General features: G+C 45.8%; 2 protein-coding genes across 2 annotated transcripts; both read right to left on the bottom strand.

Annotated features, from left to right (window-relative positions):
* Nucleotides 1-5,660, bottom strand: r3hdm4 (R3H domain containing 4). Its single transcript, XM_029500491.1, has 8 exons — nt 5,510-5,660; nt 3,960-4,117; nt 3,710-3,831; nt 3,259-3,376; nt 3,102-3,187; nt 1,970-2,055; nt 1,467-1,522; nt 1-1,236 (listed from the first exon to the last, which is right to left on the bottom strand). The coding sequence occupies exons 1-8, from the start codon at nt 5,548-5,550 to the stop codon at nt 1,082-1,084; spliced, it is 822 nt and encodes a 273-aa protein (XP_029356351.1). The 5' UTR covers nt 5,551-5,660; the 3' UTR covers nt 1-1,081.
* Nucleotides 5,661-8,269: 2,609 nt separating this feature from the next.
* abca7 (ATP-binding cassette, sub-family A (ABC1), member 7) lies at nt 8,270-25,748 on the bottom strand. The gene is made up of 48 exons (XM_029500505.1): nt 25,683-25,748; nt 25,085-25,178; nt 24,551-24,692; nt 24,024-24,148; nt 23,401-23,519; nt 22,969-23,160; nt 22,771-22,863; nt 22,307-22,535; nt 22,030-22,169; nt 21,578-21,694; nt 21,291-21,488; nt 20,990-21,195; nt 20,546-20,722; nt 19,931-20,153; nt 19,564-19,785; nt 19,291-19,495; nt 18,904-19,017; nt 18,564-18,735; nt 18,226-18,357; nt 18,011-18,150; nt 17,785-17,922; nt 17,230-17,468; nt 17,071-17,128; nt 16,777-16,979; nt 16,130-16,247; nt 15,594-15,739; nt 15,385-15,509; nt 15,186-15,287; nt 14,902-15,094; nt 14,734-14,828; nt 14,601-14,633; nt 14,415-14,520; nt 14,264-14,338; nt 14,022-14,191; nt 13,763-13,940; nt 13,348-13,463; nt 13,044-13,188; nt 12,715-12,838; nt 12,479-12,608; nt 11,976-12,102; nt 11,704-11,766; nt 11,204-11,310; nt 10,818-10,959; nt 10,291-10,425; nt 9,993-10,096; nt 9,835-9,927; nt 9,391-9,667; nt 8,270-9,319 (listed from the first exon to the last, which is right to left on the bottom strand). The coding sequence occupies exons 1-48, from the start codon at nt 25,746-25,748 to the stop codon at nt 8,891-8,893; spliced, it is 7,077 nt and encodes a 2,358-aa protein (XP_029356365.1). The 3' UTR covers nt 8,270-8,890.
* Nucleotides 25,749-25,988: the final 240 nt, after the last annotated feature.

Here is a 25,988-nt window from a genome sequence, read left to right on the forward strand (position 1 = left end):
ATGTTTATTAAAACTTTCAGTTCACACGATGAGAATCATTAAAGACATGGACATCAGTTTGTGTTGAAGCTTCTGATGATGAAACATTGGCACAAAATAATTTTTGCAGCACAACAGGAAGTGATGTCATGTTGTGACAAACAGTGAAGCCTGAGACATTTTTACAAACAACTAACTTTGGTTGTTGACAAAATGCACTATAAGGTTCAGTTGCAAAAAAAAAAAAAAAAAGAGAGTGCCCAGATTCTGTAAAACAATCTGAATAAAAGTTTCAGAAACAGGCAGCTGGTTTATTTCTAAGGCAGAAAATCACCTGAAGTCCTGCAGGACAAGGCCCAGGACTGGAACTAATTAGTGTCCTGGTTTGGTGTAAACACAGAAAATGAAGGTAAATGAAGCAGCTCCTGAAATGAAAATGTTGAGTTTATTCCAGTTTGTGTTGAAACAGAATGAAGACTCCACCTCTGAGGACAACACTGTAACTGTGATGGCTAATAATTATATATATATATATATATATATATATATATATATATATATAGACAGATGTATAGACAGATCCAGGATATCCTGGTCTGGCAGGACTACCTGATCTCAATTTGTAGTCGGGGCATTAAGTAAAGTACATTTTTAAAGCCCTTTGTTGTTTGGAGACATTCCCTTTGCTCTTTAGTTAAATTCATGTTGCTGTTAAATAACCCTGTCTCTCAAACTTGATGAATCACCTGGACCAGAACATACACCTGACCTGAAGGACACAAGACACGTGTTGTAAACAAGAACAAATTGTGTTGTTTTCACTGAGAGGATATCTGAGGACGTCTCTCAGTTAGCACCGTCAGGCATTAATCAGTTTAAATCTTTGACTGCTGCATTCAGAGCTTTGAGCTTTGTGCTAAATGCTAAGGCCTGCGTGTTGAAGTATGCAGGGTTAGCAGGCTAACATGCTAACAAACTATCCTGGATGATTTTGGATCAGTGGATGTGGATCTGGTTCAGGGGTCACTGGACTGTTTGATGGATCATCTGCTGCAGAGTCCATGCAGAGCGGAACAGGTTGTCTCTGGACAATGTCACTCTTCTACATCATCTCCACCTGCCTGCAGCATAGCAACTGGTCCTGCTGCCGGTCCGAGCTCATCTGCTCCAGGTAGGCAGACAGCAGGAGGGTAGGAGGCAGAAACTCTTCCTGTTTGTTTATCACCTCAGTTTGACGTGAACCGTTGGAGCTGGTGCCTGAAGATCCAAAAACAACCGTCAGACTGTTCATGTGACACAGTCACTAAACGCCACAGATCCAGACTCAACTGGATGACGATGGAAGACAAAGGATTTAAAAAAAAAACAAACAAACAAAAACTGTTCACATGTGGATTAAAATCAACATCAGACAGATGGTAAACCTGAACAGGACACTTCTAACAGACGATATTTTCAGAAATTCACTTGAATTCGTTTTCACTCACTTGCAGAGACCAGGTCCATGTACTGGCAGATGGCATGAAGCAGCAGACGCTCAAAACTGGTTTTACAGACAAGAGAAAAGAGATGACTCACACAGACGCACAAATATGTCAGTCTTTGTTCAGTCCTTTTTGTCTTCACTCTCCTCGTGTGTGGAAATGATGTGATTGGACAGTTTGATCTACAGGAAACATCATCAGGACATGAATGTATGCGTTTGTGAGGGGGGCTGTGTTCTTTCTTTCCTGAAAGGTCTCCTGACTTCTTCTTCATCTCAGAATTCAGTAGTAGACTTTGACCTCTAACCCTAACCCATCCTTCATTTCCAACACTAAAAATAAACAGAGTTTCTGATCTTAATGTCACAAAACTGTAACCAGAGAGACGAGTCTCCTGTTGGCTCTAAATCTGGATTTCACAGACAGAATATTTTTTGTTTCTTTGTGAATATATGTTGATGAAGCTGAATAGTTCTCCCCAAACGTGATATGTAAAAGATGCGTACCTGCTGCTGAGGTTGGTTGTGTAAACTGAACGAGGCTGTGTGTTGAAGAAGCTCAGTAGATTTTTCTCCAGCGCTTCGAGAATTCCCTGTGAGGACACAAACAATGAAAACGTCGGTCCTTGAGGCGTTGCGCCGGCCAGAAAATATTCATGTTCAGGAAATTGAAATCGGAAAAACTGAACGTCTTATGAAAGGTGTGTCGTACTGTAATCACCTGAATTGAAAACAAACTCCCTGTTAGCTGCTGAGCCGATTTTGCCTAACTGATGCATCCAGGTCGGCTGATTCAGAGCCAGAATCAGCTGTTTGTTTGAAAGTCATGAATCCTCATAAAGTCTTTACGTTCACTTAGAGCAGAGGTCTCCAGCTCCAGTCCTGGAGGGATACTGTCCTGCATGTTTTAGATGTTTCCTGCTCCAACACACCTGATATCAAATGATCAGCTCGTCATCAAGCTCCGCTAAGGTCTGATCAGGAGTCAGGGTGTGTTGGAGCAGGAAACATGTAAAACATGCAGGACAGCAGCTCTCCAAACCTGAGTAGTATTCAAGGTAGGAGGTTCTAGAAACCAAGTCTATCTGATTCCAAAACAGCTGATCGGAGTTGGTTCACATCATCTCATTTAATAGCCCACTGAACAAATGAACACATCATACAATGTGTACCTACCGATTTTTATTGAAGTAATTCAAAAAGTGATGTGTACATGAATGAAATAAAATGTACTAATTTAAAAAAAAAAAGAGATAAACATTTGAATTCTGCTTAGCCAAGAGAAAGAAGGCAGAGGCCCGAAAAACAAGTGGAGCTGCCACACCACCTCTGGGTCACCCCCCAGGACACAAGTGCCTACATTAAGTGTGTGTGTGTATATATATATATATATATATATATATATATATACACACACACACACACACACACACACACACACATACATACAATAATAATAATAATAATAATAAAAAACAAACAAACAACCAAAGGGTTCCAGTGCTACAAACAAGACCTGACGTTGAAATGCTGTGCTGTTGCAGGTAAACAACACACCTGTCAGGGATTAGCCCCTCCCACTTTTAAACTGGGGGGGCAGTTCCAACATTGAACAGACTGTGGATCTGGACCAACTCACCATGGGGATCTGCCTCCTCCTCAGAGTGGCTCTGAGCCGCCGGTCGATTCTCTGGAAACAGTCCTGAGCACTGAAGGCAGGATCAACTGTGAAGAGACGAGCGAGCGTGAAACAAGAGACGTTAAACAACCATCACGATACTGACGCCAGCTCTCACCATTCCTCAGGTCTCTGGGGAGCTGGCTGGAGGTCTTCCTCTTGGCCTCCTCCTGTTCCAGCTCAGACAGCAGCCTCTCCTGCTCCTCCCCGGAGCAGTTCATGAAGTCACTCCAGGGCTGCAGGACGACAAGGAAAGTCATGAAATAGTCGTATTCCTCCAGTCTGTTTCACCTTCTCAGGTCAGACTGTGCTGTTAGTTCATGTAGCCGTTAGGCAGGAAGTGGCAACTGTTAGTCTGTGGTTTGGTTAAGCTACATTTTGATCTAAATATGGACCCAGGCTATTTGTTATTTCCTTAGACACCAGCCCCCTTGATTAGAAACTGTTTAATGTTCATTTATCAAGAAATTAGATTTTATAATTTGGCTGTTCCATATATTTACAGACTGACAGCGAAGAGGTGACTCCTGCAGAAAGAAGAGCAGCCATGTTGGAACATAGATTCTCACCTCGATGTAGTTACCGTTGGTGCAGGCCTCGGTGAAGATGGACGGGATGGCCGGGTTACTGCATACCTCCAGATCATCTTTGGAGCACTCGTCCTTCTCAGCAAGGTTAGCAAGATACCGAGCTGGTGGAGAGAGAGAGAGAGAGAGAAGAGACGGAGGACAAAAACTTAAATGACAGAAGGAAAAAATCACCAGGTCTCTCCTGGAGGAGGGAGACCATCAGGTCTTAGTTCAGAAGCAGCAAACTTACTGTTCTCCTGCCGACGCAGACTCTTCTTGCCTTTGGCTCGGGGGATGAGGTCGGAGTTGCGGATGGCTTTGTTGATGAAGAATTGCTTCTTTTTGGTGGGAGACACTCGCTTGGCAGGAGAGCTGGGCAGTGAGATGCATTTACGTTCCTCTATCAGGCTGGGAAAACAGTAGAATGTGACTTCAGTTAGATCTTGTGAATTTTGATAACAGAATAGGACTTTTTATATTATACTTATACTTATTATAAAACTAATAATTTGTGGGTAGTCATTCACTTTAAGCGCTCTGTAAACTGAAAAGATTCACCCTCTGTAAGCAATAGCACAGAAAAAAATTGCATCACTGGCATAATTCAGGGTTCTGATGGCCCACGGATAGAAGCAGTTTTTCTTTTGGTCCTTCTTTTCAGAGACTGCCTGCCTGATGGCAGCAAGTTAAACAGATTTTGACCGCGGTGGGAGATGGCTGCAGGTTCTCCAGGAGGGCAGACGGCATCTGATGATCTCTTCTGCTCTCTTCTTCTGTTACCCTCTGCAGCCTAGCCCTGTCTGATAAGTATGATTTGAACCAGCTTAGTGCAACTCCTTTGATTTCATTTCATGTTTCAGCCTTTGTAATAGATTATTATGGTCTGTGGTGTCAGAAGCAGCACTAAGATCTAACAGGACAGTATGGAGGCCAATTCGTTGTCTTTGGTAACTTTTACCAGAGCTGTTTCTGTGATGGAATCTAAAACCTGCAGATGGTCACAAAATTGGGTTGCAACAGTTTTTTCAAGAATTTTGGAAATGAAAGGGAGGTTAGATATGAGCCCATAATCAGGCCAAACATCTGGATCAGGATTAGTATTTTTGTGCAACATAGCCGAGAGATAAACTCACACTGATCAGATCCAGAATATACATTCGAGGAAAACATCTTTAAACAGCCTGGTAGGTATCAGGCCCAAAAGCCCAGTTGATGGTTTAGATGATGAGACTATAGAAAGCACCTCAGGGAGGTTTAATAGTGAAACACAAAGCAGGTGTCTCACTGGATTCAGACAGCAGTCCTGCAGTGTGTCGTTTTTGTGTTGTTCAGAAAGAGGCTCGGAATCGGCGGTGTGTGTGGTTGCCTTGCTGGCATCACCGGCCCGACGACCAGCCGGGAGAGCCCGTGTTCTGCGTATGTGGTCGGCAATATTGTCCGGTGATCCTGGAGGGTGTGAAGAGTCCCACGAAATAAACAAAGAGCTGCGGCGAACTGAAGCTCCGTCAGCACGTCTGAGGACACTTTGTCTGCTGTCTTGTCGTGTGGAGCCGACAAAGTGACGCTTCACAGCGGCTAACGGCTAACGGGCTGGTACCTACAGCCCGTTTAGCCGAACATTACGATGTAAACCGAACCGGTGACCGAGAGGTGATCTGGGTTAGGGTTAGGAAGGAGGAAGGATCGGAGGAAGAACAGACAGCAAACATCTGCCGATGCTAATTAAAGCTAACTAGCTCGTTAATTGATGGCTAATGCTAGTTAGCTCGCTGATGGAGCAGACTTGTAAATGTCACTCACATTAAATCCTGCTCGTCGCTGCTGTCGGTCAGAACCACCATGTTACCGAGCAGAGCCGGTCCGGTCCGGTCCGTATTTGTCCGGTCAAAGATGGGACAGAAACACAGATCTCCCACTCTGACGGACAAAGACCTGGACTTCTGAATCCAGTTTTATTTTCAGACTTTGGTGGAAGAAGAAACATTTTTCCACTCTGGACAGGTCTCCAGTCCATCACAGAGACAGACCAACAACCACTCAGACCTGCGGACAGTTTCGAGTCACTACCGAACCCAAACAGGATGGACGGAGGAAGAAACCCACACAAAACAGACATGTCGACATATGAACGCATTGTAGTGACCGTCTTACCTGATCAACAATCTTTGAGACACAAAACTAAAAAAAATCCCTGTCATGATTTCAAAATAAAGGCTCTGCCTCATCCATTGTCTTAATCCTTCAGATTAAAGGTTTTCCAGTATGAAAATGTGAGGTAAAAGTTAGTCCTCACTCACACTGACGGGCTACTCCTTAAACACACTTCAACAACGCCACCTCCTATGAAGGGGCAGGAGGAACCCTCAAATCTTTAATGTGATTATCTGTATATGGTGTGACCCATCTTAAATTCCCCGAACAGGACCAATTTAATCAGAGGCGTAGCTTGTATTAAAAAAAAAATGTTGGCTTTATTAAAATATAGACATGTAAAACCTAAATGAATAAAAGGCATGAGGAAAAATAAAAACACTCAAATGCAAAAAAAAAAAAATGGTTGAATGCCCTAAAAAAATAAACAAAAGGTCGAGTCAGCTGTACACAGCAACCAGGGACAGCTGTGGGAGACGAGATGGACAGAGGAAACCCCAACATGCGCTCCAATCTTAAATAACCAATTTCACACAAAAAAGCATGCAGTGTTTTAACCAAATATGTATAATCACCACAAAGTGCCACCCGTGCAGTCCCACCACAGAGAAGAGGCAGTGTGACAGTGTGGGCCCGGCCTTGAACAAAGTCAAACTGTAAAAAAACAAATAGAGGACAAACGTTAGTTATCAACCATAAACTAAAATCTCTAAAATAAATGCCTCACACCCAGAACATAAAACCCATGAACTGAACAAGCCAACACTATGATAAAACTATTTCGGCATAAAAGAACAGGACTGTGGAAACAGTGCTAGCCTGGTCTTTACACAGGTGCAAGACAACTCCTATAATGACATTAACGTGGGAGGGCAGGCAAACATCCAGTTCATCACCTCGGGTGAGAGGGAGCACTGACAGGCTGAAGCCTGGTCACATGACCACAGGCAACCAATCCAGGCTCTCCCATGTGTGCATGTTTCCTTAACATTAGTTTCACTGGCAGACAGTCTTGTTGTCCTGTTGTCGTTGGACACACAATTGCTGAAGAGCCAGAAGGAAACAAAGCAGGTCTATTTCTGAAGGAGATTCAGTGTGATCAGGAAACACAGAGCCGTCTGTCTCTGAGCTCTGTGATGGGGAAACAGAAGAAAACTGCACAGATAGAAGGTGGGACAGACGCTCCTCAGATCATCATGGTGAAGAAATGTGTCCCCATGCTGAGGACCGTGAGGTCAAAGGAACAGAGGACAATTATCAGCAGATCCACCATAGACAAGGGGACAACATGTGAGACTTTAGGGAACAGAATGAAGATCTGTGTAAACCTGATGCCTGTTTTAGCTTCAACCAGGGAGGAGGAGGAGGAGGAGGAGAGGGAGCAGGTGGAGGAGAAGAAACAGGAGGAAGAAGAAAAATTCATCTGTCAATGTGACGAGAAATCAAAGTCAGTCAACAGCTGTTATTTCGTTCCTGAGACCAGACCAGCTTCTCAGAGCTGTGACCTCCTGTTAGCTCCGCCCTCCCTCACCTCACCTGGGAAAACAAATTCTACGTCAAAGGTCCCACCTGCAGGAGGAGGCCCTGCCGCTCTGATGGACAGGCCCTGGATGGATGACCTGCTCTTCTCCAACAGTGTAAGACATTTTGACCTCTCTGCTCCTCCAACATTTCCTCTAAGAAGATTCAATGACATGAGACAAAAAGCTCTGTACAGGTTGAAGTTTGGACCTGAACCCTGACTGGGCTCCTCTGTCCTCAGAGATCGGACCAGTTTCGTCTCCATCATGTCTCTGTGTCCAGTCTGGAAGACCTGCTGCAGACGGTCACACAGAAGCTGCTGAGGAGGAGGAGTAGAGCTGACGAAGGTTCGGGAACACCAGCCCAGTCTGATCCGAAACGGGAGGGGGCGACGGACCAACATGTGCATTAGGTCAATTATCAGACCAAGGTGATTCTATTATTACATCATCGGCATGAGACAAAGTAATCCAGCACCACGGGGGTCTGCAGGTGGTTAGAATATATCAGTGTTTAGTGTTGTTGTTTATTGTGTATTTTATCATTCTATAACTGATAAAATGTCCTCACAGCTCCTCTGACTGTGAAGTGAAGCATTGTCTCTTTTGAAACAGTGAAGCAGCAGCACCAACATCTGCGGACGGATTCAGGAAGAGCAGCCTTCGTCCTCGTCATCATCCTCCTCTTCCTCCTGCAGATGGACCCACACTCATCATCACCATGAGGAAAACCAACCAGACATTGACCACAACGCAGTAATGTGTCACAAACAGCTAACTGGAATCAGAAATACAGCAGATTTTTATTTCCCTCCAGGCAACAACAGAAGTTTTCTCCGCACTTCAGGTTGTGACGGAGAACATTTGATCAGTGTGACGTTTTCTTTCAGGGTTTGACTTTTTTTTTTTTTTTTAAAATGCAAAATTAATTTGTCTGACTCAAAACCAGCTTTAAGAACAGGGAGGTTCAAAAATAATCCAGAAACTTCACATCAATTAAAAAACAACAAAAACACATTGTTGTTTACAGCTCAGTTTGAATACAATTCATTATCTGCCTGATGATTAGATAGACAGACACACAGACACAGATAGACATATAGATAGATAGGTAGATAAAGTAGAAACAACATGAAGTGACAGTTTCCTACATGTGACAAAATGTGACATAAAAAAATAAAATAAAAAATGACAGAAAATAGAGACAATAAAGTGCAGTAAATCTTTATAGTTCCATCTAACACATTCACTTCAGTCTAAGTGCTGAGACCTGAAGCCCTGAGGGAAGCCCCCCCGGTGGTAGTGGGTGGGGGGCACTATCAGTGGCTGCACCTCCATCAATCTTAATCATGTATTATATTCCTGGATTATATTCTCGGACAGATTACATACAGTTGAACACAGTGAAGGTTTTAAAGCTACAGATCCATGAAGGCACCCACGACAAATCAGGAACCCATCAGAGTTTCTTCAGCTGCAGGTTCAGGTCTGAAGTTCTGTCCTGGGGGAGTCACAGGCAGCTGTCCTGCCTGTTGTCTCCCACCATAAAAAGTGCAGTTGGGTCTTTTCTGGATCTCTCTCTTCTGTGTTTGGATTTGTTGGACTTGTTGGACATGCTGGACTCTCCCTGACCGGCTCCACAGCCTCCCCCCTGACCCGTCTGAAGGGTCTCCCCCTCTGGGGGGGGTAAACCGGTCAAGGCCATGCTGCTGCCCCCCCCAGATTCCTCCTGGTTAGCTTCCTGTCTGGACTTTCCCTCCTTCAGTTTGCTGTCGCTAACTCCCTGATATGGAGGCGGGGCTGTGATCGGTGGCTGTGATTGGATGGTGGGGGGGTTGATCCTGGCGGGCAGAGCAGTCAAGTTGCTCTGTGGGGTCCCGTTGCTGATGGCAACTTCTGTGAGGTCATCAGTCTGTTCTTTGGCGAAGTTGATGAACACCTGCAGAAATGAAGTAGTTTCCAGTCATGACTGAATAACCTGATCCAACAGCTGATAATCACCATCCTCACCTGATCCAAGGTGGTCTGGGACACGGAGAAGTCCAGGATGCCCAGCTGCTCGTGGTTGTTGCCCAGCAGGTTGAAGATCCGGGCCAGACTACAAGTGTGAGCTGGCAGCTGGTACTGCAGCACGCTGTGGTGCTGCTCCCTCAGCTCAGCGCTCGGAAAACTGCCGCGCATGAAGGCGCCAACGGGACACGATTCTGGAGAGGATGAGTCTGGACGAGACAAGTCAGGACAGGACGAGTCCGACAGACGCAGGATGACGGTGTAACCATCACCAAACCTGAGACAACATTTAGACAATACACAATTGTGTATGAACACTGAAAACACAGAAAGAAAGAATGTTTCCTTCCCTGTGTCCTTAGACCCTGTCTCCTTGGATCTTTTCTCCTTAGGAACTGAATGACTGACTGACAGAAGGTCAGCTGGACCTTCAGGTGCGCTCACCTGTTCTTCAGGTGTTGGACGGATCCAAGACACTGGAAGCGTCCATTGACCATGATGGCCATGCGGCTGCAGAGTGCCTCACACTCCTCCATGCTGACAAAGGAACAGAGTCATTATCATGATCGCACTGAAGGAATGTCCAGCCTGACTCAACTTACCTGTGGGAGGTGAGAACTACAGCTCTTCCCTCTTTGGTGACACTCAGGATGCAGTTCCACAAAAACCTCTTGGCTTTGGGATCCATCCCAGTGGTGGGTTCATCCTGACAGGAAGTGAACAGGTTGATTAAAAACCTGCATTTATGTTGGATTAATGATTAATGAGAATGACGATGACGACGACAATGATGATTCAAACATTCATGTCAAGTGTTTTAAATGGCCTCCTCTAATCAGCAACAGGTGATGCCATCAGGCCTGAACATATTTGACTGATTGCTCAGAGTCTGATCCTCACCAGGAAGATGACAGACGGCGCACCGATGAGGGCGATGGCGGTGGAAAGCTTTCTCTTGTTGCCCCCGCTGTAGCCCCCGGCCTCCCGCTCAGCATACTGCGTCAGCCCCAGTTTCCTCACCCCCCACTGGGCCACCTGTGGGATAACCGAGAACACACTCCCTCGATCAGAAGACTCCAAGTCCATATGAAATCAGGATTTGACCACAGGCAGATCCAAACTGAGAGGTTTAGATCTGGTCTTGTTTCTTTGACTTTATTATGCTTGATGGTTCTTTAGTTAATATTGTGCAGTGCTTTCGTGGTTATGGAGGTTTATTTAAATGATCATGTATCAGTGAAAATGACCTTGAATTTAAAAACCACTTGCATTCCTCAAAGTTCAGATTCGTCCCCGACAGGAAAGAAAAGTACGTTAGTGTGAATGCTGACGCTGTATTTGGGTAAACACAAGCTTCTTTTGTAGCAGTTCAAGCATCAACATATGTTTGGATCAGATGGAAGGACGTGTCTGTTCCTTTAAGGTACCTTAGCAACAGAATCCTCTCGAACGCCTCGCAGGCGAGCGTACAGCTCCAGGTGTTCCCGCCCTGTCAGCAGGTCACTGATGGCGTCAAACTGTGGACAGTAACCCATCAGCTGGTGGACATGCTCCATGTCTGTCAGCACACTGAGACACACACACACACACACACACACACACACCACATTATTGAATCACCTAACACTATTTCTCCGTTTCTCTGCTGATCATAATAATCCAGGCAGCAGATCCACTGCTGCAATTACACTAAACATGTGGACCACTTCCATTACTTCCGCTTCCTGTTGATGACTGCATCAGTGACACTGAGTCTCCTCCTGTTTGTTAAGCAAAGAGTGTCAGAACGTCGGTGAGGCGGAGCTCTTCCTACCTATAGCGGTTAAGGAAGGCGTCGCCACAGGTAACAGGCGTGTCTCCAGTCAACATGCGAAAGGTCGAGGTCTTCCCAGCTCCGTTCACCCCCAGTAGGCCAAAACACTGGAGGACACACACAACAACACAACGTTGGGGTACTGTTGGGAAAGCATCACAACCTGCGACATCAAACACAATGTGTTCTGTCACTGCTCCCCCAACTCTGAGAAGTCCCGTATGTGATCCTCGACGATCTGAAACAGGCTCCAAATATCACAGAGCCTGATAAGTCTGCAGGACATCTGTGTGGAAATCAAACCTTTGACCTCAACAGAACTTGTCCAGCTGCACTGATACAACGTGTTCTTCATCTCTGCAGGAGCAGGATCCTGTGGAGGAGTTAACAACAGTCCAAAACCAGTACAGAGGACCAGACCTTGGACCCAGATGTGGTCCATAAAGTGGACTCTGCTGATCTTTATCTGCAGCAAATGACTCAGCGTGGCGCTGTCTCACCTCACCACGAGGAATCCCGAGGCAGAGCCGATCCACTGCTGGCTTCCTTCCTGTTTTATACACCTAAGAAACACATAGAAAAGTGAGGCATTCACTGTCTGTGGGATCCAGACTCCCACCTGTGAGGTTACTGCTTTAATACTCTTCTGTTAATGAAAACAGGATCACATTCTGTTCCAAGGAAGAAACAGGTACATCTGTGGCTGTTTATGAACGAGGCAGAGCCAGACCTGCATTATGTGCGATGGACAGTCTATGACCTTGGATCTCACCTTGCTCAGGTCAATCATGGACAGGATGTCTGACTGGGCTTTGCCACTTTTCACCCTCTGTCTCTCTCTGGAAACGTCCTCATCCTCTGGACCAAGAGGCGCCATTTCAGGCTCCGCCCACCACCGCCTGCACAAAGACATGCACAAACAGGAGGGATCACTCGAACGCATTACTGCTGCCTGTTTCTCTAGAGAAAAATTCACTGATTCATTATTTTATATATCTCTAAAACCACGATTCTATCATTAAAACGTTTTTTAAGCTATTATGTATAAACACTTATATCCCCTTAAACTCCGGCAGAACCAGAATCAAATCAAATCAATTTAAAAAGTGCAAAATCCCAACCAGGTTACTTGAAGGCTCTCATAAATAGCAGGTCAAGGAAACTCGAGAAAATTATTTAAAGAGACTAATAAATCCCTTCATGAGCAAACACTTGGAAACAGTGGAGGGAAAAACTGACTGATGCAGAGTGTTTACATGGAGATGGAACTCGTACCTGAAGCAAATGAAAAACTTGTACTGCAGGAGGATGGTGAAGAGGAAGAAGATGACACCCTCAACTGCCATTGCAAACAAGTTCTTCCCCACAAAGTCCCACTGCAGCGGGTCCAGAGTCTGTTTGGTGCCTGGACCAGAAGAAGAGAATCTTTGGGCTGTCTGATTTAGTCACGACAGAGTCAACCGACCTATTGAGGTTTAAAGAGAAACAAAACTCTCCTCTCTGGATCTTACCCAGCCTTTGGAAGGCATCGGCCATAGCCTGGTTCTTGGCCATGTCGATGAGTCCCCGTCCCAGACAGAAGTGAGGGAAGATGAGGAAGACCTTCTTCAAAATCCGGTTCACCTCGTTCAGATGCTGAAAAAACAAACAGTTTAGGATCACTGGGGGATCGACTTCTTTGTCTCAGTTCAATCTTACTGACATTTTCAAACTTAAACAGCTCATTAGTAGTTTAATTAAGGAATTAAAGCTTCAGCTTCAGGCTCTGATATATCTTTATGAATCTGATTTCTTATTCTGTTTTAGAGTCCACTGGCCCTCGTCTGTCAGGGATTCGTACCTCGTCTACAAACAGCTCCAGGACAAAGGTTGCAATGCTTCCATTGATTCCAATGAAGAGGTTTATGGATGTCAGAACCACGTAAGCTGTGCTTGGGACAGTGAACACAAAGGATGCTGGGTACATCATAGGCGTGATGGACCACCTGGAAAAGATCACTCTGTTAGATGTTAAGTTAAAATCCCATCCTGCGGGGATGAACCAGGTGAGACAACAGACAACAGCTAATGAGAAAACATTATAACGACGATATTTAAATATCAGTTATGAGCAGAGCCTGTCCAATGACTGAAAACAAACATACCCGTAGAGAAGAAGCAGCAGGACGAGAGCTGGAAGGTTTGTCTTTGAAACATAAGACTGCTGCTGGAAACAGATGAAGATCAGCACCACCATGGAGGCCGGGACAGTGTAATTCAGCTGAAAGCAAAATGTCATCAACCAGAGGACTTCCTCGTCAGCACAGTGCAGACAGAACAGACATTCAACAGCAGAACGCAGAGGACGAATCTGGATCACAACAAAACATGTCTGCTGTCAGCTGGAGGGTTAAAGTAGATTCGTACCATTAATGTGTACTTTAACCTGATTACAGGACGGAGAAACTGTGTCTGTGTTTGTTGTCCATTGGGACTATGTTGAAATAAACTGGGGGGTGGGGTTAGAGTGAAAATCTGACATTATGGCGCTACAATGTGGCTTGAACTTCCTGTACTGACCATGTCCCAGGTGAAGTTGGCTGTCCAGTAGAGAATCGGTTTGACGCCACTGACGAACTGAAGGTGTTTGGCTTTGCTGACACGCTCCTCGATCAGAAAAAGGACGAAGCTCGCCGGCACAAAGGACATGGCAAAGATCACACAAATGGACACCAGAACATCCACCGATGTGGTCATCCTGAAAGAGTCCCAGCCGTCAGGGGAACACAATCTGGATAAACACAGTGTGCCTGTGCAGCCCTACACACTCAGGACGTACATGGCCACCTCGCTGAGCTGCTCCTTGGTCAGGTTGAGCGGGTGGTTGAAGGCCGTGATGCCGTGTCTCCTCCGGTCCGGACCTGGAGGGAGACTTGCTCTTAGCAGCCCGTTGTTCATCACGTTGACAAACGACACCAAAGCGTGCCAGCCTTTGTTATTGTACCAAACCTGAGAAAGCAAACACACCTTCTAATGAGCTGCACTCAGGCTTCTCTGCTTCACAGTGAAAAGAATATTCACCTTCACGTTATTTTCACTTGTCGATCGTCCGAGAAAATCTGGCAGTCGGTCCAGCAGTCGATGGAGTGAACCGTTCTGTAAGGAACCGGCAGACTGATATTAGGCTTCTCCTGAGGGACAGAGGGGACAGCTCAACAGGATAAGACTTTACCTGAGGGATGCTGTAACGAGTCCTGATGGCCAGGACAGAGTCTTGGACATGATGGAAATCGGCAACAGGCTGAGAGGCGCGACCCCCGAGGGAGAAGCCTCCATATCTGCAGCATAGACAGGAACATTTCCTTAAGTTTAAATTAACTTCCACAAGATCGAATTGTGTTTAATTCACAGAACTCACCGGAACTCATTGACCCACTTCTTAGTTTTAAGGCTGTAAGACAGAGAGAGAGAACATGAGTAGAGCTTAAATCTTCGCTCTAACATCAATGACTGAATGAGACTTCCAGGAAGTGTTTGAAGCAGTGAAGCACCTGGTCCTGAGGATCTGAGCGTACGTCTTCACCAGGTAATCTGACACATTATAACTGGTCAAGTTCTGGAGGATGTCCCCTGTCAGTCTCTTCATCTGAAAGACAAGTCAGCACGTTGTCCTGTGTTTCTGATCACAGATCACTGATCAATGACCTGACTCCTCTTACCTGGGGAGGTGGGAGCCCCCCCGCCCCCAGGGGGCAGTCAGGGAGCATCCGACGGACCTTCTCTGAGCTGCAGTGACACTCAGGAGAAGGTCTGGTTCTGGTCCAGTTCCCTCTGCTGAACATCTGCCACGTGGAGTAGGAAACCTGAGGACGCATGAACAGACCACTACGGTCTGAGGAACAGCCAGCAGCCCTGGAGAACGGGAAACAGCGGGTGGCGGGGAGAACTTAACTGCAATTCCTTCCACTTCATCACAGATGTTTGTGTTGTGAGAACCTCTTACATTCTGTTGTTCTCCGTCTCCAGACATTTGGTCCCAAAGCCTGGCCTGTGCAGCAGAGCCTCCAGCAGGTTCTCCATGGCTGGGTTCCCTGGGGCATCATTGCTGAAAGGATAAAGTTAGAAGTGGAACTTTCATGAGTGTGGGGTTCCCTCGTCAGAGAAGCAGCCAACTGTGGGCTCCCTCTGAGTTAAGGCCTGACCTGAAGAAGGTGAACTGTTCTCCGTACATCCAGGGCTGCAGCTGCAGGGCTGGGTACTTCCCAAACGGAGGAACGATGAGGCTGAAGAGAAGAGCGATCAGGACGAACACAGCAGGAAGAACGATCTGAAACAGGAAGCAAAAGTCAGCTCTGAGACGTTAGAACCAGCTTCAACAGACTCCAGGTGGTCTGCTCTTGTTCCTCATTACCTGAGCGAAGAAACCCCGGCGGCTCCTCCGGGCATAAAGCCAGCGTTTAATGAACAGTGCTCTCAGCTGCTGCCATGTCAGCGGCCAGCCAGTCAAGGGGGGGCCGCCTCCACCATCTCCACTCAACAGGTCGGTCTCCAGAGGTTCTGTGGACACAGAGAGGCCTGATGGAGAATGTCCACTGATGGACCAGCACCAAGACCAGATCCCCTTCAGCAACATCCACTTTCAGACCAGAACCAGAGCTGAGATTCTATCAACTGCCCCCCCCCAATCAAACTGATCTCATTGTTTCTTGATTATCCATCAGAGACAGTGAGTGTAAGTTCTGCGTGGAAACACATGAATGTTCATGAACATTCAGTCCAGAATGTTGTCCCGTCGACGGCTCATTAGTGATGATTTAAAGTGACGGTACCTTTCTTACGAAGCCTTTTCCGTCCTGGCAGCAGTGAGGAAACAAATAGTAGCAGACGATGTGTAGATGAATAATGACTGACAGGAACATGACGGATCCTCTGAGTGTCGGTTCTTACCCAGCTCCGGCTCTTCAGCTCGTCCTCTGTCCTCCCTCTGTCCATCTGATGGCAGTTGGCCGGGGGGAGACTCAGGCTCTGCGTCCACACCAGTTTCCTCTGCTACCCGCAGGAAGATCTGGAAACAAACAAGACGGACATAATCAAATAACAAGGTCAGAGGTCAGCGTCACAGGAAGGGAACTCCTCAGGCTCCTTCAGTTGGAGCTAATCTGAGGCTAACAGCTAATGTTAAGATCATTAAGACCAAGGCTGTGCCACAAATATCCCCCCCCCCCCGATGAGACGGGCTCCTGTCAAGTGGATCAGTCACGGAAACACACTTTGCACAAACAGCCCGGTCAGCTCAGTGTGTGCGTCCAGTTCATTTACATGGTTTACTTTGGAAAGGGACACATTAAAGACCTTCAGTGAATTTATTCTATAAGGTGTTTAAGATTGAACCAGAACTCAAACAGGTCAAATTGAAGAGAAAGGTCTGACTGTGTGTTCTTAAGTCTGAACTGGATTTATTTTGGTCTTTCATCTTTTGCTGGCAACTGAAAATTTGAATGGAGTCGCATGAAGCCCAACCCTCAGCGAGTTTCCTGTTTCTGTAATAAGTCATTAAAAAAAAATCCTCTTGGTTTGTAGATGAAGAGTGTTACCTCCTCCAATGCGCTGTCTGAGAGGCCGTAGCTGCTGATGCCGAGCTCAGGCAGTCTAAGGTCCAGCTCGGACAGGAAGACCGCCAGGCTGCTGTTCTTGACTGCCGTCTGCGGCAGGTTGATCATCACCTCCCGCCCTGACTCCTCCACCAGCCGCGAGCCCGGGATGTGATGCTGAGCCAAAGAGAGCAGCGCTGCTGCATCTGTCACAAAGACGAGGAGAGAGAAATGACAAGTTTATGAGGATCGTGTTGGTGTTTGATCCTTGAAGGTTTCAGGCTGTTGAACACTCACAGGAGCTGCTTTCTTCACTGCCCAGTCCAGTGTCCTCGCTCATTGAGGACTCACTGTCCTGAAATAGTTTACGGAGACAGACATGATGCTGAATACAGCAACTGAAGATAAATTAGAGTTTCATTCCTGTGTTTATTCGGATTTAATTTAAAATCAGACCTTGAGGGGAAGCATCTTATTGGCGCTGCTGGTGCTGGTACAGATACTGGTGCTGCTGGGGGTGCTGGAGTCCTGCCCCTCCCTTTTCACCACCGTCAGGTAATAGCCAGATCCCAGTCGGGATTTCAGGAAGAGTGGCGAGCCACAGCAGCAGAGCTTCCCCTGGGATATGATGGCGATGCGGTCTCCTAACAGCTCTGCCTCGTCCATGTAGTGAGTGGACAGGATGATGGTCCGGTCTCATGAGAACAACAGACACATCTTCACTTTGGGTTGTGTTTTATCTGCACCATGTTTGTTTAATGCTTTCATGCAGGAAATAAAAAAACACATCTACATCCATCAGCTATAACTTTATGACACCAAAGTGAAGGGTGTGAGTGAAGTGTGATGTGTTCTGATGGACAGCTGTCAGAATCTGTGGAGCTGCTGGCCAGGATGTTTGGTGCAAAAATGGAACCTGAGCTGGCTGATTGGTGTTTATTATAGTCAACATGTCATCCTGTCCTCACTCACAGAAAAGTATAATCATTTGTAAATGATGAGAGAAGGCACCTTTGCGGTATTTGAGCAGCAGATCCCAGATCCCTCGGCGAGAGTATGGATCCACACCGGCCGTGGGTTCATCCAGAACAACCACCTTCGACCCTCCGACAAACGCGATGGCCACAGACAGCTTCCTCTGCATGCCCCCTGTCACAGGAAGGACTGATCAATAAAAGCTAATCAAACTCTCCATATCAATTAAGTCATATGTTCAGAGTTAAACAAGCCAGATAACCAGAGAGGTTCTTGGTCTGTTCATATCGTTTGTGCAGCAGCCCGACGTCGTCCAGCAGAGTGTCCAGCTCAGACTTCACCTCATCCTCAGACAAACCCTTCAGACGGCCATAAAACCACACATGCTCCTCCACTGTGAGTCTGAGACACACACACAGTCTGTCAGCATCTAGTTCTCCGAACAACTCATGGCATTCACTTCAGAGCTGAACCTACATGTCAAATAGGACATTGTGCTGAGGACACACTCCCAGCGTCCTTCGTATGATGTCCATGTCATAGCGAATGTCCATCCCCTTGATATAAACGGTCCCTGAGGTTGGCGGGAACAGGCCCGTCAGGACAGAGCTAACAAACACAAAATTATATGAATTGTTTGTTCTGGATAATTAAAATGAATTAATTCACTGAATCTGGCCCCTCAAACTGCTCAGATCTGTAACAGCTGAATGTCTCTCATTTTCACTTTGAATCAGCAGCAGAGATTCTTTCTTTCTTATAAAAATTAAGGTTTTAACGTCAGAGGACGTCTGTTAGTCCTCTGATGGACTCACATGGTGGTGGTCTTGCCAGCTCCGTTGTGACCCAGGAAGGACGTGATCTGTCCCTCATAGAACTTCAGGTTCAGGTGGTTGACGGCCACTTTCCCCCCCTTCTTGTAGATCTTCACCAGGTTTCTGATGCTCACTCCCACAGCCAAGTTACTGGGTTCTGGTTCGATATGATCTGATGGCAGACACACAGTAAACCTGAAGAGATTACATGAAGTCTGTCTGTCTAGAACCAAATCTGATTATACTGGGTCTCTATCATCTGGCTCCCACTGTGTTTCTACACAGACCAGGTTTTGGGGAAGAAGATACAGACAGAAAGATGCTGGTGAACACCTCGCACCTTCGTCCTGGTCTGCAGGTGCCGGGGGGATAGGCATGCCGGCCTCCAGAGGAACACCCCCCCAGTAGTTGATCTGGAAGATGAAATACCAAGGTCTGGGGATCCCAAATTCACCTGATATAAAATCACAAACACAATGAGTTCAGGTACAATGTTACATCTGCTGCCACTGGAATGATGACAAGTCCACATGCTTACACAAATCCAAAGCTTAGATCTACATTCTTCTGTTTTTTTAAGATAGCTAATTTACAAATTGGTATTAAGATAGATTTTTTTTATGAAGTTTTCTGTTTAGATGTAGTGCCTTTGTCTCATTGTTTAATTATCTCTCAGTGCACAGATGCTCCATGTTGATGATGTTTCCATCAGTCAATGAAAGCATACCAGGGAACACAGCTTCGATGTACCAGGCTGCTGTAGCGTAGATGAAGGCGTCCACATAGAGCATGATTATAGATGTAGTGAAGCTGTAGCCGTCTCCCTCCACGGGGCTGGAGTGCAAGTTGTACCATTGGATGCCCACACCTTGTTCCTCATACTGAGAGAAGTACTCACAGCCGAACCCGAACGCCACAGGAGACAGGAAGCTCTGAGGGAACACAATCAACATGTTAAGTTTACTGCAGCTTATCAAAATTTTGTGATGATTTTACTCACAGCAAAGACTCTGACGGTGGTGTTGAGGTGGTCTCTCCAGGCCACACAGAGCACGTAGGGCAGGTACAGGCTGAAGTATATGACCCCCCCACAGGCAGCAGCCAGGTTCGCTTTGGAGAAGAAGGTGCTGATGAGGAAACACTGCATGATGGTGGCAGTGGCAAACGCAATGAGGAAGAAAAAGACAACAACTGAGTTGCTGTACGGCAAGATGTCGCCCCACTGGAGAGAAATAAGATACGAGGGATGGAGAGTCACTGCATGAATGGTTTCCTTCCACATTTATTCAGTTTCCTCTAAACTCTGACTCCAGACATGAAGTTCAGCACTCAGACTGAATGTGTTTGGTGCAGTCGGATCATCTTGCCTTGAGCAGAGCGATGAGCAGCGCTGCAGAGACCAGGAAAGGAATAATGCTGCTGATGAACCAGCTGAGCCACAGAGTTCCTGTTTTCAGACCCATAATCCTCATGGTTTCCTTCAGCCTGGCCTCCTTCTCGTACACCATACCTTTGATGATCATGGCGACCGAGTAGATCCAGGCCAGAGTCATGAAGAGTGGCAGAGAGCGATTCAGCACACGCAGGAAGCTGAGGAGGAGCAGGAGGGATAGTTTAAAAATAATGATGCTGAGGCAGATGTTATCACTGTGGCTTGTTTCCCTTTAGTGAATCAATACTGGTGAGTTATTCTGAACTGCATTATTTTTAACACGTGAAAGCCACATTCTTTTCTTTATTTATTTATTTATTCTCAATCTCTTTGTGTTTCAAAAAAATCTCTTCTTCAGAACCTGATCCCATCTGATCAGTTCAGACTCTGCTGTCTGGAATCAGAAAACCAGAACCAACTACAAAACCACTCTGAATGGTTCCTTCTTTTCCAAAGAGAAGTTCCTCTCGTGTTTTAGAGCCGATCTGAAGTTTCTATCTCTATCTGATCAGGAATTCTGCAATATGTTCTAAAACACCAGATTACTCACACATCGTCTACGTAGCAGGGATAAGGCATCTGCTGGATGTAGATGCCCGTGGTCTGTGGCACCCCCGTCAGGACTCGGCTCACTGCTCCCTCCACCAGGTCCTGGATGTATACAAAGCCGCCCCAGATGTAGCGCATGTCGTTAAAGGGGTCGGCTGCTGGACCAGGATCCCAGAACCTGAAGAAATGACAAAGACCATGTTTTTGTTTCTTAGGTCAGATGAAGTCAGAATCCTGATTCATCTGTTACAGAGGACAGATCTCAAAACAATGGCAAATAAAAAAATAAAACATGATGATGTTTTTATCTATACATTAACTTATTGTTTCTTTAAACTTAAAACATGAAACTGTGTTTCTGTTTTATTTATTTTATTGTTCTGATGTATAGTCTCTCCTTAATGTTCCAGGATAAAACCAAGACATCCTGGAGCCTCCTCTGTACCTGTCTTTGATCTTATTGGTCCGAGTCACGTCATCGATGTCCATCCGGATCTTGTAGGTGACGTGAGGCGGCAGCTTAGGAGACGAAGTGTTTGGCAGCAGGAAAACAACGCCTGCCCAAAAGTGCCGGTCTTCCAGCAACTTCAGCGCCCGGTCGACCAGCTGACCTTCTGTCTCAAGCCCCTCCAGCTTGTTCAGAGAGAAACACTGCAGTGTCGCAGAGGAGGAGAGGAATTTAAAAGCAAGTCAAAGCTCAGAGTTTTATCCTGATTTTTCTGCACTGGCTCCCTGCAGAGCTTCACCTCAGTGACTTGTGCCAAAGTGCTGACGATGTGGCTGATGTTGTTGTATATGTCTAGCCAGGAAGATGGTGTCCCAGGGTTCCTCTGGGCGTTTGGCGAGGGTGTGGCCAGGAAACGAGCGATCCGTGAGGCCGTCCAGGATGTGTTCTCCAAACGCAGGTTGACTAGAACTGCCACCTCAGGTCGCCTCAACAGATTCTGTCAGAAAAACACCTTTGGTCACGTCAGTCATATTTCTAAATAACATACACATATTAATATAAATGAAAACAGGCAGTGAGTCGAACCTGCAGCAGCTGGACCTCCACGCTGCTCTCCATGTAGTTCTTGATACGTGGTCCCACCTCTTTCCAGGCTTCATCCAGCATCTGGAGGATCTGCAGGCCCTCAAAGGTTTTGTTCACCTTCAGCAGACACAAACTCCAGTTAGCTCACATGGATGAATTCATGATGCCTCTCATCTACATGACCTGGTGTCTCACATGAAGGAAGGACCTTTAATGTGAAAAGCCAGATCCAGAGTGAAATACACAACCTGAAGATGAGTGATTCAATGAATCACTCACTCGATTTTATAGTGACAGTAGATCAATCATAGCTTTAATGCTGGTTTATTCCCTTTCCTCATGAAACAGCTAAAGATTCTCAAACAACCATCTGCCTTTTTTTCAGAATCAAACGAGGAGAAAAAGCTTCTTGACTTGAACGTGTCAGCGGATCCTGCTGACTGTTGTCGTACCTCTTTCATGACTTTTTGCACTGCAGGAGTGTCTGGTGCGTACAGCAGTTTCCCCGTGAAGAGAGGTTTAATTCCTCGCCACACGATGCGGGACAGAGGGTTGGACTCCAGCCCAAGGATCAGGTTTTTACAGAACGGCGCTGCAGAAGGAAAGAGCAGACCAAACAGGTCAACGAAGCTCAGTAATGTTGTCTTGTTGTTCGAACAGATTTTTTTAATGATAGGATGATAGAATCTGTGACAAACTCTGATGTGTTGAATGTGTTGAATCCCTTACTGGTGTTGTTCCGTTCCACATCGGCATCTTCAGTGACATTTTTGCCCAGGAAAGCCTTTATGTCATTGTCTTCGTACCAGTTGAGCGACGGAATGCGTTCGCCGCCAGCCTCAGGGTGACCGCACATGATCCTTGAAAATGCTCTGAAGCTCTCTGTGGGCAGCTGTCTCTCCAGAGACAGAAGACGAAGAGCAGCGCTCATCTCTGCAAAGCTGGACATCGAGGAAAACTGAGGACAGGGTTTAGAGGGAGAGAGAGGAGACACATCACAGGCGGGAAAAATAGAAACAGATAAATGCATGAGAAAAAGCAGAAAAACAACAAAAGCTTCAGTTCCCACTGAAACATCCCACCCAGCTGGGCGATGTCTCATTGTAAGATGATTTGGATGTTCTTGTTTTAATTTGTGTGAGTCTTTAAGGTCATTGTTGATACTAACTACAAACATGTAACATCATACGTACGTCATCTATGAGGGCAGCAAGCTCCTGGGAGGCGGCAGTGGCGGCCTCACTGATGAGTCTGAAGTTGTTGGCGTTGGCTATCAGTCGGTCTCTCTGACAGACGGAGACACTCAGGTTTACTGACAGTACCTGAACACCTCATCACACACAAACACTCAGTCAGGAAACTTCCTGTTTCACTTCCTGTCCGACACCCACCGTGACCAACTTGCTGATGTCGAGCTGAGACAAGAAGAGGCGCTCGGCCTCCTGCAGGACGTCGACCGGCAGGTCACACAGCTGAGTCTGAAGGTCGCTCATGGCAGTGTCTCTTTGGTCCACAGTCACAAACTGTCTGAACGTGCTGACGTTACACACCAGGTCCTTGATTTGGACTCCAGCTACGGAAACCTAGATGGGACCAAAATCATTTCACACATTCATGATAAATAATCTGCTCCAGTGTTCATGTTTTAGATGATTTTCCTCAATTTTCCATTTTGAGATTTTATCTTTTATTTAACTCAGTAAATTAGTTAAAATCGTTCAATTTCCTTTTTTATTTGTGAACAACGCTGAACTGAAAGTAGAATAAGTTCTGATTATTCTGCAAATCAAATGTTTTACAAGGATCTACAGCCAGCAGCTCACCTGGAGGTCCAGACGAGCCTTCATCAGCTGATCCACGGTCTCAGGCGGCAGGCTCCCGTTGGTCAGGAGGAAGCTCGTCAACGTCTCATTGGCTCTCAAGTAATTTTCCATTGTTTCAGCTGCAGAACAATCATGTCAAAGCTCACAGTCACACACCCGTCACAGCTGGCTCTATAATAATAATAAATTGGTGGAAAGTGTCACTATATCAATTAGCTAATTGTAATATTTCATGTCTGCAGCTTAATGAAAATTGAAAACTCTGGCGGAGCAGTTCACTGTCTTTAGCTTTTCTATTAAAGTGTGGGATCAACAAACGGCAGCCTGTTGCAGAAAAACTTCACTGATCCAATTGTTCACCTGTACCAGTCAAGTAATTTAATCTGCCCGGAGGATGAACACATTCAGCTTCTCAATCAACACCTGTTGAAATCACTCTGGTCTTTACTGGATCCTGGACCAGACCAGGATGCAAACCAGTCCTGCTCAGAAACGTCTGAGATGACAAAAATACTCCTCTGATATAAAATAAAACTGCAGTGTGTTTTATAGAATAACTGGACGCTCTAACTGAACTCCGCAGATCATGGCGTTAGAGGATATGTAAATAAATTCAGTGATACTCGGCCAAGCTCCAGGACGCTGCCCCAGCCGCCACACACTGTCCATCAAGTCCTGAAAGACCAAGAAGCTCCGGTTTCCACTGAAGGACAGAAGAGTCTGTGTGTCCAGGAACAGACGAGAGATTCTACAGGAACAAAGAGAGACGGGTCAAAAGGGATGTTTTTAACCAGCAAACAGCAAAATTTGGTCCAATTTCATTCAAACTAATTTTGTTTAGTTTCAAACTGAAACTGCAATAAAGCAGTGTGGTTTTAATTAACCAAATTAATGTGCATGTGCACATGCTGCTGTTCCACCATCACATCCGGATTTCACTCATTAAACTGATTTAAAAGCTACTAATTGTTTGTAAAAGCAGCTGAGAACTGACCTCTTGTTGTTTTCTGACTTTTATTGTTTTGTAAATGGAAAAATAATGTATTGTAATAATGTTTTTAAAGTTAAAAGCAAAATATTGACAGTAAGAAACATTTTCATTTCACAGACATTTGTGTGATTCCCTGTTGGCTCCTCCTTTTTTACCCACATGGAATTGTTGAAATTGCCGACCTGCCCTGGCGTCTCCCCCACCGTCGGTTGGTGGTAACAGGGGTTGTTGATGTTGCAGACTATGCCCTGGATCCAGGGCAGGGTGCCAGCTGAGGGTAACGCTTTGTTTGGAAAGTGACCTACAAGAAAAAAAGAGGATTAAACCTCAAACCCAAAACAAGGAGACCACTGTGGTTCTGGTTCTGGCCTAGACCTGAATATGCTGGTTCCTGAACAAACTCTGTTTTTCTACAAGTGGCATCAAATTATATATATAAGTTGTTAAAAGATCCTGAACTCAGTGGAGCTGCTGAAAGAAAAAGTGTCAGCACTTTGAGACGACTCCTTTATAAACACAGAAACATGTTAATCTAAATTTCAGAGTCACCTGACATTTAAAAAAATCACTTTAACTAACACAGGTCAATGGAGGTCAAACAAATAGCAGTTTGAAAAACAAACCGTGTCTCAGCTAATCATCTTTAACTGGATCTTAGAGCTGCAAATGTGTGTGTTACATAATCTGACTCACATTGACTCTGTTCGTAAGGAGGGTGTGAGTGACGGACAGAGATGAGGATGACGAAGAGGAAGAGAGGCCAGAGGAGCTCGATGATCAGCTGGATCTGAGTTAGAAAAGAACTTCAATCAAATGAGACGGACACAGACTCTATGGGAATATGTCCTTCCTTTCCCCGGATTTATTAGTTCATTAATTCATCTTCCACTGTTGATCTGGTTCTGGAGCCGATCCCAGCTCACTGTGGGACAGGGGCGGGGTCACGCTGGACAGACCAACAACCACTCAGGCCTACGCACAGTTTAGAGTCACCAATGAACCCAAACAGGATGTCTTTGGAGGCCCCAGGCCGGGAACCCAACCAGGACCTCCTTGTTGTGGGGGAACAGCGCTAACCACTGTGGTAATGTGCTGCTCTTATTAGTTCAGTAAATAATTTCAGACAATAGGAGCTGAAGCAGTCATAGCTGAAAGAAGCTCCGGCTCTGTGAACATTTCTAAATTACAGCTACTAAACTTGGTGTTATATTATAGCCGTCTCCCCGGTGAATGTTTCCATCTATGCATTTAATCCTCTACGTCTGTAAACAACATGTTGTTTCAGTGTCACCTTGTTTCTCTGGCGGTAGATGATGTTCTTCCACAGCAGGAGGATGAGCTGTCTGATAAACCCCATGGCTGCAGGCAGCTACCTGTCCATGATGTCACCCTGAAAGACGAAGAATGTGTTAAAAGCTAGAAACAAGTTCAGCAGCTTTTGTGTTTAAATACTGTGCGTACTTTGTATTTAAGATCAGAATGATTTCTCTGACTCTTCATGTGTTTTTCTTTCAACATTTGACTTCTGACTGAACCGGACCTAAAAACTGAGACTGAGCTTAATCTAAAATTAATTGTTTTAAATATGTGATGGAGA

This window comes from Echeneis naucrates, chromosome 4 (assembly GCF_900963305.1).
Source record: "Echeneis naucrates chromosome 4, fEcheNa1.1, whole genome shotgun sequence".
NCBI lineage: Eukaryota > Metazoa > Chordata > Actinopteri > Carangiformes > Echeneidae > Echeneis > Echeneis naucrates.

What these genes read in the sequence shown, in the direction of transcription:
- abca7 (XM_029500505.1), bottom strand. Translation starts at nt 25,748, where the DNA reads ATGGGGTTTATCAGACAGCTCATCCTCCTGCTGTGGAAGAACATCATC. An exon ending in TCCTTACGAACAGAGTCAAT is followed by an intron (nt 24,693 to 25,084) that starts GTGAGTCAGATT and finishes TTTTTCTTGTAG; the next exon opens with GTCACTTTCCAAACAAAGCG. An exon ending in GCCGGGGTTTCTTCGCTCAG is followed by an intron (nt 15,510 to 15,593) that starts GTAATGAGGAAC and finishes TTCCTGTTTCAG; the next exon opens with ATCGTTCTTCCTGCTGTGTT.
- r3hdm4 (XM_029500491.1), bottom strand. Translation starts at nt 5,550, where the DNA reads ATGGTGGTTCTGACCGACAGCAGCGACGAGCAGGATTTAAT. An exon ending in CCAACGGTAACTACATCGAG is followed by an intron (nt 3,377 to 3,709) that starts GTGAGAATCTAT and finishes GTCGTCCTGCAG; the next exon opens with CCCTGGAGTGACTTCATGAA. An exon ending in CCCCAGAGACCTGAGGAATG is followed by an intron (nt 3,188 to 3,258) that starts GTGAGAGCTGGC and finishes GTCTCTTCACAG; the next exon opens with TTGATCCTGCCTTCAGTGCT.